The following is an 18,722-nucleotide window of genomic DNA, read 5'->3' as shown; positions in this document are numbered from 1 at the left end:
TTTTTAAATGACAGAACAAGCCAAGATCTACCACCCTGCCCCTTCCTTGAAGCCCCACCCCCTCTATTCTCCTCCTCTCCATCACTTGCTAACCCCAACCCTTATACTGATGCTTTTTTTCCCCCAATTCTTCTATAGGAAGAGATTTTTCCAACATTTAGCCTGTCTAGACTGGACCAAATGTCAGAAAAATCCCTTCTTTTGGAAGCCCCCTTATTCCTCATGGAATATAAGGGTGACCAAAAGAGGAATATAGGGGTGACCAAAAGATCATGTTTGCTCTTCCACTAAAAGACGCAGAAGAACAAACTCATCCCTCGATGCAGAAGTGTTTTTCTGGGATATCTCTGGAATCCTGAAAAACTCCTGCAGTCTAGCCGTAACCTCACTGGGTTGAGACAGGATGTGTAGGCTCTGGGGTGGGAATGAGGGATTTGGGTGTGGGAAGGGGTAAGAGGTGCAAGCTCTGGGAGGAAATCTGGATGCAGGAGGAGATGGATAAAGGAACACTGGCTCGGGGAGGGGGTGCCAGGCCGGGCAGTGTTGGGGTCAGATGTAGGGTTAGGGTACTAAGCAAGCCATAGACTTCTGGATGTGAGGGTTCAGGAATTTGGATTGGGGTATGTGAGGGGCTCAAGGCAAGGGGTTCCAGTGTATGATAGGCTCAGATGTAGGGTCTGGGGGAAAGGGGAGTGCAAGAGTGTTATGATGCTGTGGCCAGATGGGGGCTTGGCCCCAATTGGGGGTTTGTTGGCCAGGCATCATTTTCAAATAAAATACTATGTCAAACAAAAAGTTTCTGCATTGTCTTTATTTCTGAGAAGGGCAGGGAACCTGTTTTGAGTCAGGGGTCACTGACCCAAGAAAAGTCAGTTGGGGCCACACAAGTGAGATGCAAAAAAACCCTCCTCCAACGCGCCCCTTCCCCCCGAGCTTCAAGGAGACAAGGAGCTAGAACTATTGGAGTCTATTTCTAACTTGCTCAAATCAGTGAACCTTTCTTTTCCTCAATCTGTTCTGTGAGGCTTATTTAATTATGGTGGAATCCTGTGGCCCATATTCAGTTTTACTTCATTTTTCTTAGGCAGACTGTCAAATGCTTTAAGGGGAGTTTAACCAAAATCTCAGTAAAAATGCAAGGATTTGACCATTATAAAGCCTGCCACGTGCTTTGAAATCCTTGGGTGAAAGACTCTACAGGTATCACATATATTATTTTGGATTTCCATTAGAGAAAATAATTGCAAAAAATGTTGAAGTTGTTTTCTTTTTGTAGGTCAGAAAATTGTTTTTATTATGTTTGTTACTTTTTTAATAATATTTAATCTCATTTTAAAATAAAAATGGGTATTGAAATTATTTATTGACTGGACATTAGGTTTTTGGTTAATGAAAAAATTCTCTAATCCTTTCCACTACAATGTTGGGGAAAAAACTACAAAAATACTTCATTTCTAAAAGAGGCCTTTTTTGACCAAAAATGTTTAATTCAGAATATTTCAGCAAATTCCACCTTGGCCAGAATATTCTGTGAATCCTTTTTTTGGCTCTAATGCAGCCAAATCACTGAACTTCCCTCCTCCTCACTTCACCCATCTATATTGGTTTTACTAATTTACCTCAGAAGAGTATTCGGAAGTTTCATTCATACATGTCTATTGTATTGAGACCGAGTCGCCGCTGAAAAGTGCTATTTGTGTGAAGAATAAAGAATTTGTTTTCTGTAACAGATACTTAACATCCATCAGCATCCTTCCTGCTTGCCTGATATGAAAATAGAGTTACTGTTCCAGGCTATCAGCAAATAAGACGTGTTGACACTTAAGCCACCAACGTTACATAACTTAGTATTAGCCCTCCTATGTATTCGTCTTCTCAAAATAGTGAACAGACATCAGGATTCTGTCTAGACAGTACTAAAGCCACTGTAATAGAAAAGAAGCTTAACTCCCATTTTTACACTGTGTCCATACTTATATAACAATAAGTGCAAGATGCATAAGATGAGGAATGTGATTAATTTGGTTCATTAGTTTTATAAGCTCAGGGCAGGACATAATTAAAGCACAGCTGAGCATGTAACACCCTACACAAATCCTAGTAATGACACCAAAATCGTTTAAAATATTCCTCACCGTTATTTTTGAGAGAGACCTTTGCTACAGCAAACACATTTTTATGGCACCCTGCCTACATCAAAGGAAAACCCTGACGACTGTCAGACAAGGATGAATGCAGCAGTTGAGCTGATGCAGCTAATGATTATTGGTAGAGGAATGGCACAGGAATGAGAGACTCTAATGTAGAAAACTATAAAAATATATAATGTTCTCCAGGCCTTAATCTGTCAAGTACTTCTTAAATGTTAAGCCTATTTTCAAATTGACTTTATATATCAGAGAAAGATGTGAAGCATGAGTCTTTAAGAAGTAATGACAAGGTATTCTCTGACAGCTTTAGGGGTGCTTCAGCTTGACAGAAAAGGGCCATAGAGGCTCAGACTCCGATTTTTACTCAGGCAAGGAATCACATGCCATTTATAGCACAGGAAATCTCTAAGTAAAAGTTTCTTGTCTTATAGACAACCAGACAAAGAAAAGCCCAAAGTTATACATTGTGCACTGCTATCCGAAATAGGTATGATAGCAAGTTAGCACAAGGATCATGTGCCTAGCCACCATGTGAAACAGGTAACTATTCACACTGAGCTCCAGAGACAAATTCTAATGATTTGCATAGATCCTCCTTGCTAGGAATCTGTAACTTGTGAGTTATAATCCCAGTCCGCCATTCTCCCTCCCTTCCCCCGCCTCTCCTTCCTTTGGTGGAAAAGTCATATAACCATTCTGCTCACCTGCCCCAGCTGTAAAATGGGGATGAATAAGGATGCTATGAGAATTAATCAGTTGAGGCCAGATCTTGGGCCTATTGATGCCAAAGCGCTTTGCATCAGGGCCCTGGATGTCTACAGTGTTTTAAAGTAAGTAGTTCTACATACACTTTAAGGTTTGTTATTACAGAACTATGAAGAACTGAACAAAGAAACTTAGTTCTGCTCATAGCAGTGAGCAATTCCTAACTCAAAGCCTCAAGAGCTGAAATGAGGTGTCAAGATTTTGAGGACTCAGTTTGAGCTACTCTGATTTTTAGAACCCTGGTTCTGTCCAATCCTCTAAGCAGGTGCTTCTTTCTAAAGGACAAATGATGTGAAAAGTTCTAAGAAGTTCAAAAATAATTTTTCATATAAGATTAGCTTAAAATTGGGTATTACGGGTCCAGCTCTAATCTATATTCATATCTATTTAGTTTACAAAGAATTTAAAATGTTGCACTCTGATGTGGCACTTTATAATAATTCTAACTCTTTGGCAACTTTAGACACATGCACACTTTATAATCATATCACATCTGTGTACAAGATATGCTACAGGTATATACAGTAGATAGATAGATCGATCCTTAGCAAAGTAGTTAATGTTTGCTATGATGCTATAAATGTAAATCTCCACACAACGTTAAGTATGGCACCTATAAAAATGTCAAACTTATAACCTCACGGGGAAACCTTTAGACTCCATGTATTCAGGGCCAAATTCTCTGGCTCACTCTGTAGTATGTACAAAGGGGAAAGAAAACAGCTGGGTCTTACCTGCAGAAAATTCTCCTCTCCCTGGGGAAGATATCAGTGGGTATAAACTGGAGAATCTGACACCCCCCTTTTTGGGGGGGGAGGATAGCTCAGTGGTTTGAGCATTGGCCTGCTAAACCCAGGGTTGTGAGTTCAATCCTTGTGGAGGCCATTTAGGGATTTGGGGCAAATATTTGTCAGGGATGGTACTTGGTCCTGCTGTGAAGGCAGGGGACTGGACTCAATGACCTTTCAAGGTCCCTTCCAGTTCTAGGAGATAGGCAATCTCCATTAATTATTTATTTAGTAACTGTCTGATATTTACTCTAATACAGGTATTTTCAAAAATATTTTGTAAGACATAAAAACACCACCCTGTCCTGTGCCATGGTAATGTTGCAGAGAATGAACAAACACTAATCTGAGGGGTAGGTTGATGCCATCACTGAGACCTTGATGCATGAAGATGATTCATCAGGAGCAGGTGCCCAGCCATGTTCATTTCCAGCTCATTAAGAACAGATTAATGGGAAATCGCTATATGTAATAAAAAGGTACAACTGTCTGAAACATAACATGAGCGAGAAAAGGTGGTGAGATCTCCTCCAACCCAATGGTTCTATAATTCTCTCCCTGTCTCCAGTATTTTGTTGAAGTGAATTTTTCTCTCTTGCTACTGTTAATCGTCAATTGCTTGGCTTGGAGAAAGAGATACACTATGTGACTAATTCCCATGATGCTGTGGAAACCAGCACAAATTTCCATCAACTAGTCGACTAGTCAATAGGCACGTCCGCATTCCTCCTTTGAAATGTACAAGAGCCCCTTCTGGAGGAGGAATGAGGAATTCCACGTACAGCCCAGGCCCAGCAGGAAGTCCCGCCTTCTTTCCCCAGCGGAGGCTCTTGTGCATTTCAAAGTCATGGAGCCCGGGGCCAGCAGGGGATCAGCCGTGCGGCAGCTGTCCCTTTGAGAATATGGCTGGCTAAAAAAATTAAGAGTATAAAGTCCTGAGATCATTACTGTAAACTAATTCGCCTCAGAACAAACTGGGAAACAGAGCAAGAAATGAATATCAGAATCAGACAAATTGAAAAATAGTTAGAAATAGAATATATGGACATAAAATCACTCTTTGCATTATATCTTAGTAAGAACATGCAGACAGCTCCATTACTACAGAACAACTCGATCAAACAGAATATGGTATAGTAAATAAATAACATTACAAACTGATTGGGCTATAAAAGTCTTTCAAAACTAGCTGCAATAGAAACATAAAACAGCAACAAAAAGTTCTAGTAAAAGAATTGCCAGAGACAGTAAAAAGTAACTTTTGATTTATTTGTGACACATAATGACTATAGAGACATGATCATGAAGGTTCACAAGCTGGTTTGATAAGTGATATGCATTATCTAATGACTGCCAAACTAGTTTCTAATCCCTAACAATTACTTCCTTTCTGCAACACTTCTATATACTGAATTTTAAACTGGAATAAAGATGCTGCATTTTCCTATTTAAAGTCCTTCACAAACATTACACGCTTCTGCCTCTCAACACCCTCATTATGTTTACTTATCTTACTCATTTCCTTTTACAAAGGTGCAAACTATGTCAGAAACATTAAGTGACATGCCCAAAACCACAAATCAATGAGTGAAAGAGCTGGATTAAAACTCTAATACACAGCTCTGTGCCTCTACAACAGAACCACCATTCTTTTTCAGTCTGTGGACAGAGTGCTTGATTTCAATGTACCGATATTCCATTGTGTCACTGCAATTTACGGGCACATGGTTATACCCACTGTTATCTACAAGCACAAATAATGGCACTGATATCACAAACTACATGACATAGTGGAATTACAATTCCTATGTAGTTCAAATACATTCCTATGGAGTTCAAGGTACAAAACCATGCTCACAATTATTTGCTCTTGCAGGATGGAGGGTGCAGTAGAGAAAAGGTGGAGACCACTTTCAAAATTATGCTCAGAATGTATAATTACAGCAATGTAGCAACTACACGCTAAAGTTATATAATAACAGGTGTAATTTTACATGAGAATTCTAGTTGGGAGAATTCCCAAAATGCAAAGCAATTTTTTTGAACCAACTTTCATCAGTATTGTGGAAAGCAGAATTTTGTGCTCAGGTGGCACAATAAAGGTAGTAAAGGTGAAACTACTAGTGACTTCAGTGGGAGCAAAGTTGGCCAAACCTGGAGTGCTTTTAAAAATCCCACCTTAGGGTACAATAGCTGATAAGAGAGTCATCCATTAATATTATTTTTCTTAAAATGTCATTACAATGACCTTAAAATTGGGAAAAAAATGAGATGAAATAATTGCAAGTGAGATTGCTGTGAATCAGACATTTATTTTTGCTGCAGTATGTAAAGGGTCAGAGTTAACTGGCTAAAGAGACGAAGCATCATAAATAAATATGCTTCCCTCTGTTTACATGGTTAGAGAAGAGCAAGGCATTATGAGGTGGAACATGGATGGCAAGCTACTGAGATGCCAGCTTGTAGCTGTATGGCAACCTTTCAAGCAGCACTGCCAGCGCTTCAAGGGAAGGGTAGGAGAGCCCAGAAACAGAGGAGTTCTTCCTCTGCATTAGAATTTAGTTGAATGCTTATTAGCTTGTTACTGCAGAACAACCAACCGATTGAGCTCACACTTGCTTTCTGGGTTGGACAACTGAAAATGTTTCATCTCAACATCTATGGTGTGCTTAATTTTAAAAATAAACAAAAACAAAATACACAACATTCGTTTCTAATCTAGTTGTTATTCATCAAATTCTAACAATTATAGGGCAAATCAAACTTGGTGAATAAACTATTTTCTTTCTAATAGCGAAGCCAAACATATATGCAAAACCCTTGGGAGAAAACCTTGCTTTATTTTAGTCAATGGGAATTTTGCCATTGACTTGAAGGAGGTCAGAATTCCACCCAAGGTGTGATTTTGCAATCCCCCTATGTGTGAAATTCCACGGATGGTGAAAGCAGTCTTGCACTCAGAGAACTTTGGAAAGGAGCCTATAAAGCGGGGGAGCAATTAAGAAACAAAACTGTGTTTGCTTCATCAGAGAACCTGTAACAGAGATCCTAAACTGCATGGAGACACAGTGATTTCAACAACTGGGGCAATGATCTGAAAGACCCCACCAACAATCTAACTGAGTGTCACAGCATGAAACAACTAACGTGAAAAGGAAAGCAGTTTGCAGAGCTTTAGGGAACATCTGCACTGGGGCTAGAAAGTGTCATTGCCAGCTTGAGGAGACATTCCTGTGCTAGCTTTGATCAAGCGATCATGCTAAAAATAGAAATATTTTTGTGGGAGCAGCACAAGCCATGGGAGGGGTAGGGCTAGCCACCCAAGTACATCCTTAGCATCTCAACCTCTTTGAGGTTGCTATTCCCTCCCATCGCTTCCACCACTGTGGTTACTCTATTTTTGACGTTTGTGTGAGTGCTAACACAAGTATGTCTCATTAAGCAGGAAATCACACCTCTTAATTCTATTGTAGACACACCACTGATAAAAACTACACAGTATTAAGACACACCAGCTATTTGAATTCTCCAAATCAACCAGAACATTTGGGATTCATATCCTAGTCCACATTACTTTGATTTGAATTTCTACACTAACTGAAAAATTTAATTTAGTAATACTGAATCGATTGCAGTGTTTTGTTATATCTAATTAAAATGAATTTCATATTTGATAACCAATATAAATGTGGGTAAGAACAGCCTGAAGTAAACTGAGTGTAAACAGACCGAACATACTGGAGATAACATTAAGATTTCTTGGGAATTTCTTGCTTTCATTCTAAACAGTCAGATTCACCTGAAATTACCACAATCCTGATATTGAGCAACATTTCCTTTGACTTCAAAGGAGTTTCAAAAGCAGAGGAATGGACGATCTTGTTATATTTAGAGATGGGCTCAAAACTGGAATCTGAATCCAATTCCTTCCTGCAACTCTGGAGACATTCAAATCTGCACCCCAAATATGACACATGGGTTCATCTTTACGTGTATATTAAGGGTCAAATAATAAAAAGGAACGCTTTAAATTTAGGTGTGGAATGTGGGAAATGGAAGCCTGTATGATATTTATCTCTTCATCAAAACATCAACTGATTCTGGTCTGACTAATTTCAGCCTGAATGAGGGTAAACTCTACTGCACTTGAATGGAGTTGATCTGATATCAGACCAGAATCAGGTCCTAACCTTCTGTTTATGTCGTTGCCTCTCAAAGTAGTTTGTGGAACATCAGTCACTCTCCAGACTTCAGGAAATTAAAATAAGTCAGGAAGCTACAACGGAGTATGTCAAAGCTAAACGTATGTACATCTGTCTCTGGTGAAGCAGAATAACCTACCTCCTTAAAGTTATCGAATGCAGATAAAATAATTTCGTGCCCTCCTCTGACAAGACAAACAGCTGCTAACAGTTCTAAGACAAGGGCTTTTGTTCTGTTAAAAAAGAAAACACAAGAATTAATGACAATAATGTGATGATTCAGCTTCTATCTCATTTGCAAGATGGATGTGATGACAATAAATACAATTATTTGCCCTCCGAAGCTCTTTACTTTTTCAGTGCTTCAAAAACCTGACTTTGCAAGGTGCTGAGAATCTCCTGCAACATTCCGAGATTCTTCAGATCCAGAATACTTGGCATCCTATAAGACTTAAAGTTTGGACCACTGCAATTTTTTTCTGATTTAAAATACTTACCAAAACCATGTACAAATTATATTTCTGGAAATTAAAGGAAACTGATGTCTATTATGCATCAACACATCAAAATAACCTTCCATAATCTGAAAGGCAGGTGAGTGGTTTTATATACAGGCAGTCCCCGAGATACGCGGATCCGACTTATGTCGGATCCGTACTTACGAACGGGGCTTTTTTCGCCCCGGAGGACGCGGGCAGCGGGACCACCCAGACGCGCCGTGGTCCCGCCACCCGCATCCAGGACAAGAAAAGCTGCTCCGCGTCTCCCTGGTCTGCTGGGGGGGGGGGGGGGGGGGCCGAGCAGACCAGGGAGACGCGGCGCAAAGCCGCGGAGGACCCGGGCAGCAGGACCGCCCAGACGCACCGCGGTCCCGCCCAGCCCCCCCCCCCAGCAGACCAGGGAGACGCAGAGCAAAGCTGCCGAGGACCCAGGCGGCGGGACCACGGTGCGTCTGGGCAATCCCGCCACCCGCGTCTCCATGGTCTGCTGGGGGGGGGGGGTGTGCAGCTAGTGTGCCCCTCCTCCCAGCAGACCAGGCTTTTCTCGCAGACGCCTGTAGCAGAGCAGCTGGGGCGCTGCCGGTTGGTCCCGCAGCGCCGCTCCTCGGCGCTACTGGACCAACCCAGCAGCACCCCAGCTGCTCTGCCCCAGGCGTCCTGATTCAGCCGCTGCTGATCAGTTTCAGCAGCGGCTGAATCAGGACGCCTGGGGCAGAGCAGCTGGGGTGCTGCTGGGTTGGTCCAGCAGTGCCTAGGAGCGGTGCTACTGGACTAACCCAGCAGCACCCCAGCTGCTCTGCTACAGGCGTCCCCAAGTCAGCCGCTGCTGAAATTGACCAGCGGCTGACTATAGGAAGCCTGAGGCAGAGTTTTTCTGCCCCAGGCTTCCTGCAATCAGCCGCTGATCAGTTTCAGCAGCAGCTGACTTGGGGACACCTGGGGTAGAGCAGCTGGGGTGCTGCCGGGTTGGTCCCTGAAGCACCGAGGTGCGGCGCTGCGGGGACCTACCGGGCAGCGCCCCAGCTGCTCTGTCCCAGGCATCCAGATTCAGCTGCTGTTGAAACTAATCAGCGACTGATTCCAGGAAGCCCCGGGCAGAGAAACTCTGCCTCGGGCTTCCTGTAGTCAGCCGCTGGTCAGTTTCAGCAGCGGCTGAATCTGGACGCCAGTTCCGACTTAAGTACAAATTCAACTCAAGTACAAACCTACAGTCCCTATCTTGTACGTAACCCGGGGACTGCCTGTACACTTTAAGGGGTGTATCGCGTTACAGAATTCAAGCACATCATGAACAGCAATTATTGGTCATCTATTTTCCCCATAATACAGCGTATTTCCACTAAGGGTTCAGCATAAAAGTAATATGCCTTTTCTACACAGGGCTGTGAAAAATCATTGATGACAATTATTTTATTTATAGCTACAATGTTTATAGCTACAAGAGGTGCCTAATGACACTGAGTTATACAATGTTTTAGCATGCTTTCCCTTTAGTGTATAAGTCTGCGCAAGCAGGATTGTAGCCAAGCTAACACACAACTATTTCCCTTTCATCTGTAAGAAGAAAAATAATTCATCTAAAACATTGCTGATAGAAAAGCGTGCCACAAACTCCAAGCATCTGTAACATAATGACACTCACACAGTGCACAGTTAAGGCAATGGTACTAGAATGACCTTGTCCAGAAGAACTACTGACAGGTACTAAAACCACAATGATATATAAGGAATTAATCACATGTTTAGGTGCTTGATCAGAGATGGAGATGCCATTTTGCTTTCAAATTGTTATAGCAAAGGAGCTGGACAAAAATAAAGTGTTCACTTTCCCAATAATTCTGAATGAGTTTTAAATAAAATTCTAATTGCCATTTTCCCCCAGACACACAAAAACCAGAGGCGGATCAAAGCAAGAGCTCTTTTAATGGGATATCATTCATGTCCTCTAATTCAAGGAGAGGGATTCATACCAGTTATGGATGGGAAGTGACAAGGCCCAATACCCCCTGGATCCATCTCTGGTGCAAAGAACTTGTGCTGAGGGAAATTTGAAAAGTGTTTCTAAAAGCTATCAAGTGCAGTATGTACCGTACCTTACCTTGATCCTAAATTCCTGACATCTTACCTGGGATTCTTATTGTTCAGGCTTAGTGCAATTTCATTAACAGCATGTGGATGTGACATGACCATATTGAATCCATACTGAAATGGGAAGGGAAAATGTGTTTCAGTTTTGAGACTGCAATTATTTCAAAAATACCAGTAAATTACATATCTATGACTAATTCTAGAAACTCTCCATAGCTTCGTATGCCAAACAAAACTTTGTCAAGTTTACAGTATCAGTCAGCAACATTTATATTTAATATTGTACATACCAATTGTTTTCAGTGTGGAAAGTGCTTTGGTTTGGCGGTAAATCAGCTGACAGAGACTCCAATAACCTTCTGTAATACCAATGCTAGTTCCTCATCCTTTCCTCTCCCCCCCTTTTTTTTTTTTTTTAAATAATCTCCCTGCTCATTTTGGATCTTTTGGTCAATGAAGTGTGTCATTTACCCTTCAAAGAGAAGTTTTCAGTCCAATGCAGAATAGTATAGTTGTTCTAATACACATATGTCCATGTATCTATATAACCAAGGTTTACAATATTTTAAGCCAATCGCTGTTTCGGTGTTTTAAATATGCATACAACCATAACTGAATTTTAAAAAATTAAATTATTATTCCAATAGATCATTATCCATGTTTTTCCCATTAGAGTAATGTGGAGCTATGCTGATTTACAACAGTTAATGATCTGGTCTATACGCTTAAATTGTGCTCTCAGTTTCATGGGTATAAATGAGAGGCAAAGCCACTGATTTCCAGTACTTCGGCAAACTCCTCTGGCTAGGGTATAACCAAGAGCAGAATTTACCCTACACACTGGTGCCAGAAATACTCTTCAGGCATGTCCAGTCATTAGAGTTTTGGAACACCATCATAACCAGATGCCACAAAATATTGTATATTTATTACCAAAGGATCCGTTGGTAATTCCCCTGGGGCTTCCTGGTGGTAGTGAATACACAGAATACACACACAAGGATACACAGAATTTCTCTCTCCTCTGGTAGTAGTTGCTAAACTACTGATAGCCTTTCATTTAAAAAAAAATTTCAAAAACATGGGAGTTTGTGGTGATGGAAAAATTAGTGCACCAATCAGGTACACAGAAAAATAGAGAGCGAATAGACACTTAGGGTATGTCTAGACTACATGCAGATTAGTTTACTAGACATACCCAAATGAAGTGGCGATTTAAATAATCACCACTTCATTTAAATTAAAATGGCTGCCGCGCTGAGCCGATCAGCTGTTTGTCGGCTCAGCGCACTAGTCTGGACACTCTGCGGTTGACATCAAAGGCATTTGTTGACCGCCCCACTAAACCTCATCCTCCAAGGCATAACGGGGCGGTCGACAAATGCCTTTGATGTCGACCGCGGAGCATCCAGACTAGCGGGCTGAGCCAACAAACAGCTGATTGGCTCAGCGCGGCAGCCATTTTAATTTAAATGAAGTGGTGATTATTTAAATCGCCGCTTCATTTGGGTATGTCCAGTAAACTAATCTATATGGCTCTGGCAACAGAGCCATGTAGTCTAGACATACCCTTAGATATTTAGTTAGCATGCATTCAATGCTCAAGTACATTTAACTGCATAAAAATCCCAAACCAGTCCAATTTTTTTGTTAACTTTTAATAGACATGCCTGATCTGTTAATTATGTATAAACAGAGATTTCACTCAATTTTAAGAAAATAATTATAAACAAAATGTTATAGCTATTTGAATGGTGCTCACTCCATAATACATAACAGCCTGTTAACAGAGATCTGATTACTACATTCCTGTATGTCACTTGTAAACAACAGCTCACTGTTGTAACAATTGTGTTGTTTCTGATATTTCCACGTTAAGGGTTTGTAAACACTGCCTAAATGAATAGTTAAACATAATACTTCATAAAATACTTCAATACTTCATAATGTTTGCTAGAAGCTTTTCTGGGGAAACAAACATAACAGTTAACAGGAACTGTCACGTAGAAAATACAGAATGTCTGAAATTATTAGAAAGTTCAATATGATCACAACATCACTGTGATAAGACCAGAGAAATTCTGAAATGAAGATTAATTTTGACCTAGTTTACTCTTTTGCAATTTTATTACTGCTTTGAAATAAGCACACAGAGTAAAAATCTGGTATCTGTCATTTGCATAAAATTATAACCATTCTATAATCCCCATTAAACGTCACACATATAAAGTCTATATATTAGACTGAATTTTGATCTCAGAAACAGGAGCGTAGTTCTCACTTGAGGCTATGTCTAGACTGCAGAGTTGTTGTGGGATACTGGAGGTATCCTGGAAAAACTCTGCCGCGTCCAGGGAACGCATCCGCTTTTCTGGAACAGTTTCCGAAAAAGCGGGCATGTTCTTTCAGCATCCCTTTATTCCTCATTGTATGAGGAATAAGGGATGTTCCAAAAGAGGAGGTTTTTTCAACATTTGGCCCTGTGTAGATGGCCAATGTCCAAAAAGCCTCTCCCGAAAAAACAAGCGGAAAAAGATACGCAAATTGTGGTTCACAATTTGCATACCTTTAAAAAAAAAAGGGGCAGTGTAGACATAGCCTGAGTAAAGGAAAATTACCCTCGTGTAAGTGAGAACCAAATTTGGCCTATAATGGACTAAATATAAATATAGCAAATATACTACACAGTAACAAGGAAGAAAGTAAGCTTTTACATCTGCTTTACTTCTATAAATGACTGAACCTAGTTTTTTTAACCACCCCCAAAAAATAAAAGATCAAAAATTAGAAATGCAAGTACCTGGTAATTCATTATGGCACGTAAACACATGATGCAGACATGAACATCATCTTTTTTACTCACTAATCTTGAATTTTTCAGCGTTCTTCTGCTTGGCAAGGTATTATACCTGCAAGTAAAAGAGCAACTCAGTCAAAAGTACTAAAAGAAAGAAGCTGTAGGCACTAAAAGTAATGAAGCACCTGTAGGTCTCCACTACTTATGAAATTATGCAAAATCCCTAGTTTTATCAGATATACAAGCATCCGAGATTCAGCTAGACAATAAACACAAGACAAAAAAAAAAAAAAGCATCTTCTTCACACCATAAGCCTCACGTCATATTCTGTTTATGCCACACTGTGCTAGGTTTGCATAAGGGCAATCCCATTCCCACCAACCTTTGTGGGACTGCTCAGGAAGGATAGTGCACTTGAATAAGAGAAGAAAGCAGGCTTGAAAATAAGAGCTCATTTTGCTCCAATATTCCTGGTTTCATATAAGTACCTTTATGCATTTGTTGAAGTGACAACAGGAAGTAAGAAAGCAGCCCTATCTGCAGAAGCGAGTGAAACAATGACGGTGTTATTTCAGCAACTATTCTTCGTTCTTGGATATTTTGGCATCTCTCTGGATCTTGGTTTTCCAACAACAGTCATTGTGCTACTTCAAGCCAAGCAAAACCAGTCAGTACAAAGCCTGTAAACTGACAGTCCCTTCTTTTCCACACAATACAATCAGTGACATTGCCAATGATGTTACTCACCTATAGATAGATAACTGGATCTTTCATGGAAATATAATGAGAGAAATAGCTATCCCTAAAAGGAAAGATGCCAGATTTTTTTCACGTGTTCTAGAGTTATTCGCCTAAATTCTTCTTTTTATAACTTGTGAGCAATTCCATAGATGTCTATGAGTCCAAACATACATAAACAGAATTTGACCTTAAAGCTATTATTTGCATCACAATGGTATCACCTGAATGATGATACCATTCAAGACCAGATTCTATTGAGTCAAAGGAACAAATAAAAAGGAAACTCTTTAAAGGGCCATTTTCATGGACCATTTCTGAAACACAAATTTCATTTCTTCATGAGATACGACGTGTAAACAAAAACAAAACTGAAGAGCCAAGCATAAGGAGAAAAAAAAAGATCAATGTACAAGAACCATACAATTACACTCTTCCACTAATGTGTAGTGAATTTAGAAATCGAATAAATAATGAAAAATTGTAATTATCACTATGACAATCTTTTGAAATGAACTACCAACAGCATGATCATCTAGATACGCACTTCAGATTAATGTCTAGAAGCAGCCAAGTTGTGTCCCTGAAATTCAGAGGGTCTAATTGCTCTGCGGATTGCTGCGTAAAAGGAATGAAAGAGGTTCTGCAACACTGTGTGCTCTCCTCATGCAGCCACACACCTGGACTCTGCACACAAGGTGATATGGGATCGGTGGGTGCTGTCTGATAGAAAGGAGAAATGACGCTGGAATACTCCTATAGTGCATGCTGAACCAATATTAAAATAAATCCATAAAAAAGGCCTAAGACACTCATAATCCTACAGACCTCAATGGTTACTACTGATTTACCCCAGTATAAGTGAGAGCAGAATCAAGTCCAGAGAGTTAAAATTAAAGCATCTATAGACGCTAAATTAGGGGCTTTAACTATAGACAGACACACAAGAGACCATAGCAAGACCACTCAGTTTCATATAGCAGCCTATGTTACCATTCACAAATACATCCTAAAGACATGGAGGCAAGGCATAATATTGCAAGATACAGATTGTGTCAGATGTGCACAGACAGCCTCTTGGAGGTGGAACTGTACGTCAGCTGGTAGACTACGAGAGTGGAAGTAGCTGTTGACCTCAGCTCCTGGCAGTTAGTTCTATAATGATGTATATATGCACATCAGCTGTGGATGCCACATCAATATCTAAGTCCATAAGACATTGAGACTTACTGAGTTTTGTGCACTCACTCTTGTGTCTTAATCTGGCAGCTGGACTGTGGCAGTGATCTGGAGGAGCAGTGTTTTCTGTGCACACCACGTATTCCACCTTCTGTGGAATCTGGGTTATTTGCTCCATCCATGTTGTAGCACACTCTTCCGTGCTACATGGTCATGTTGCTCTCAACTGTTCATGGTCATATGATGACATGGTCATATGATGACACGGTCATGTGACTATATTCTGTATTGCTATGTCCAGTGCTGCTGAGAGTGTTGCTTCCTGTGGATGTACAACAACAAATTTTGTGGCAGTAATATCATCCTCTTAACTTAGCGTTTAGCCAGAGTGCATACAGCAGGCCACTCTCATTGCTGCCTAGCATGGCTGAATTTACATATCCGGGCCAATTAGTATAGTTTGAGAGTACAAGAATACTACAACACACAAATGTTTCTAGGGTCTGCACCCACGAGTTTCATAAGCATGAAGGGTACGTCTAAACTACATGCCTCTGTCGGCAGAGGCATGTAGATTTGTTTTTTTGAGAAAGGCAAATGAAGCCGCGATTTAAATGATCGCGGCTTCATTTACATTTACATGGCTGCCGTGCTGAGCCGACAAACAGCTGATCAGCTGTTTGTCGGCTCGCGCGCTAGTCTGGACGTTCCCCCTGTCGACATCAAAGCCCTTTGTCGGCAGCCCTGGTAAACCTCATTCCACGAGGAATAACGGGGCTGTCGACAAAGGGCTTTGATGTCAGCAGGGGAGCGTCCAGACTAGCGCACGAGCCGACAAACAGCTGATCAGCTGTTTGTCGGCTCAGCATGGCAGCCATGTAAATGTAAATGAAGCCGCGATCATTTAAATCACGGCTTCATTTGCCTTTGCCTATGTGTCTAATCTACATGCCTCTGCTGACGGAGGCATGTAGTCTAGACACAGCCGAAGAGTGTTCAAGAAGTTTAGAGCTGAGCTCCCAGATTTTAGCCATTTTTATGGATCTCTTTTTATACTCCATGTGGGCCTTTGCAATACACTAGCTATTTGAGCACAAAGTTTATTACATTTGTTTTCTTCAAACTATCAAACTCAGATCTCCAAATGTAGGAAGAGAGTCTAACAATTAATTAAAAGATAGTGACAGTGATTTAAATAATATTAGTGCCATTAAGATATCTGAAATTTTTATATTAATTACACAATGAGTAGCTCCATTTGGGAAAAAAATAAATCCATAGGTAAAATATAGCCAGTTTACTAGTTGCCATCATCTGTAACAAAAAGCCTTCCTCAAAGACATGCAAGCATCTTCACGTTTGGCTTTGCTTTTTTCACAATTTAGCCCACAGACAGTGTTTGGATGAAACGTTTAAAAAAAAGATGAAAAAAAGTGATCCAGACTTTGGTACTAGTCAATCTAGTTTCAATATATAACCACAACTTTTAAAATTAAGGTCCATCTATCTTTAACCACAGCCTGAATGGAATTACAAATACATTTCTGTGATATCTAATGATGTCTAATGATAATCCTGTGGCTAGCCAAAGCAAAATCATATGTAATCTGTTTAGCCTGTAATTTAAATTCTCTCTCTCTCTCTTTCAGAATGGACAGAGATGACTAGAGACCCCCAGTAGCAGAGGTTGTAGAGCCAGCTGGCAGGGACAGCAGGGTAACAGAGGCTAATAGGCACCAGAGCCTGCAGCCGGTAGGGCTGTGAAGCTGCCGAGGGAGCAAGGCAGTGGAGCCTGTAGCTGGATGGCAGGGCTGCCATGAGGCCAGTGGGGCCACCAAGAACTCCAGCGGGGCTGCCGCAGCTTGTGGGGCTGGGAACTCCAGCAAGGTTTCTATAGCTTGTGGGGTAGGGAAGCTGAGGAGCAGAGCCCCTGGGGGCTGGGGAGAGAAGCCAAGCAGGGAGGCTGGTGCCTCTTCCTCACCCACCCCAGTCCTCCCCTGGTCCAGAAAATTCCTTGGTCTGGGACCGGTCAGGTGCTGAGGGTGTTGGACCAGGGAAGTCCAACCTGTATTATGCTTTTAGTTCCATTTTTCTGTACAGTTGTTGCATACAGAGGCAAAATAGTACATTAATTTTTTGCAGTCCGTTTTTTGCATTATCCTCTGTGTAGTGTGCTCAGAGGATAATGTAAAAAATGTGCCATATGTAGAATATGATGGGGGCTAAATTAACTGTTACCATTCAAAACAGAGATCTTGGAGTCACTGTGGATAGTTCTCTGAAAACATCCACTCAATGTGCAGCAGCAGTAAAAAAGCAAACAGAATATTAGGAATCAATAAAAAAGGGATAGAGACTAAGACAGAGAATATCTTACTGCCTCTATGTAAATCCATGGTATGCTCACATCTTGAATACTGCGTGCAGATGTGGTCGCCTCATCTCAAAAAAAGATATATTGGCGTTGGAAAAAGTTCAGAAAAGAGCAACACAAATGATTAGGGGGTTGGAACGGCTTCCATATGAAGAGAGATTAAGATGAGTGGCTTTTCATCTTAGAAAGAGAAGACTAAGAAGGACAGAATAGAGGTCTATAAAATTATGACTGGTGTGGAAAAAATGAAGAAAGAAGAGTTATTTCCTTCTTCCCATAACACAAGAACTAGTGGTCACCAAATGAAATTAATAGGCAGCAGGTTTAAATCAAAAGAAACACCTCTTTTCACACAAAGCACAGTCAGCCTTTGGAACATCTTAGCAGAGGATGTTGTGAAGTCCAAGACTATAAGAGGGTTAAAAAAAGAGCTAGATAAATTCATGGAGCTAGATAAATTCATCAATGGGCTATTAGCCAGGATGGGGTGGAACGGTATCTCTAATCTCTGTCTGTCAGATGCTGGGAAGGGGCAACAGGGGATTGATTACCTGTTCTGTTCATTCCCTCTGGAGCAACTGGCACTGTCCACTGTTGGAAGACAGGATACTGAGCTAGATGTACCTTTGATCTGACCCAGTATGACCACTCTTATTAGGGATGTAAAATCCAGTTTAATTGGTTAACCAGTTAAACATTATGTTTAACCGAGTAAAGGGGGCGTGGATGGGGTGGGAACTCCAGCCCCGCAGGGTTGGGGTGGCCCTCCTACTGAGCAAAGTCACCCCTCCCACAGGATCTGCTCCAGACTGGCCCTATTCACTGCAGACCCGGGCACATCACAGGTAGGGACTGCTCCATCCATTCAGAGCAGCCCCTGCCTGCAGGGCACCCAGGGCCCACTGTAGAGAGAGGCTGCTTCAGACACTGGAGCAGGCCCACCATGGCCCAGCTCCAGACCCCACTAGTTAATGGTTAACTGAAACCAGTAAGCAGCAATGCTTACCAGTTAACCTTTCGCATCCTTAGTTCTTATAGGTCTGGGTTTAAAACTGCCTTAATTCTGCCTTGTCCATCCTCTTCCTTCAGTTCTTCCCCTCCTCATATCTTGAGAGGTACAATAGAGGATCAGATCTCTAG

General features: G+C 41.2%; 1 protein-coding gene across 5 annotated transcripts in view; it reads right to left on the bottom strand.

The window, feature by feature from the left end:
- The window catches only part of FMNL2 (formin like 2), a 286,160-nt gene that overhangs the window by 65,769 nt on the left and 201,669 nt on the right, over nucleotides 1-18,722 (bottom strand). For all 5 annotated transcript variants that reach the window (XM_006125649.4, XM_006125650.4, XM_006125648.4 and 2 more), the window contains exons 7-9: nucleotides 13,294-13,402; nucleotides 10,531-10,607; nucleotides 8,045-8,138 (exon numbers count right to left, since the gene is read on the bottom strand). In XM_006125649.4, coding sequence (XP_006125711.1) covers nucleotides 8,045-8,138; nucleotides 10,531-10,607; nucleotides 13,294-13,402 — 280 coding nt within the window. The remainder of the gene's footprint in view (nucleotides 1-8,044; nucleotides 8,139-10,530; nucleotides 10,608-13,293; nucleotides 13,403-18,722) is intronic.

This window comes from Pelodiscus sinensis, chromosome 7 (assembly GCF_049634645.1).
Source record: "Pelodiscus sinensis isolate JC-2024 chromosome 7, ASM4963464v1, whole genome shotgun sequence".
NCBI classification, from domain to species: Eukaryota; Metazoa; Chordata; order Testudines; family Trionychidae; genus Pelodiscus; species Pelodiscus sinensis.
Note: the sequence above shows the minus strand (reverse complement) of the source record. Positions and strands in the feature narration are given on the sequence as shown.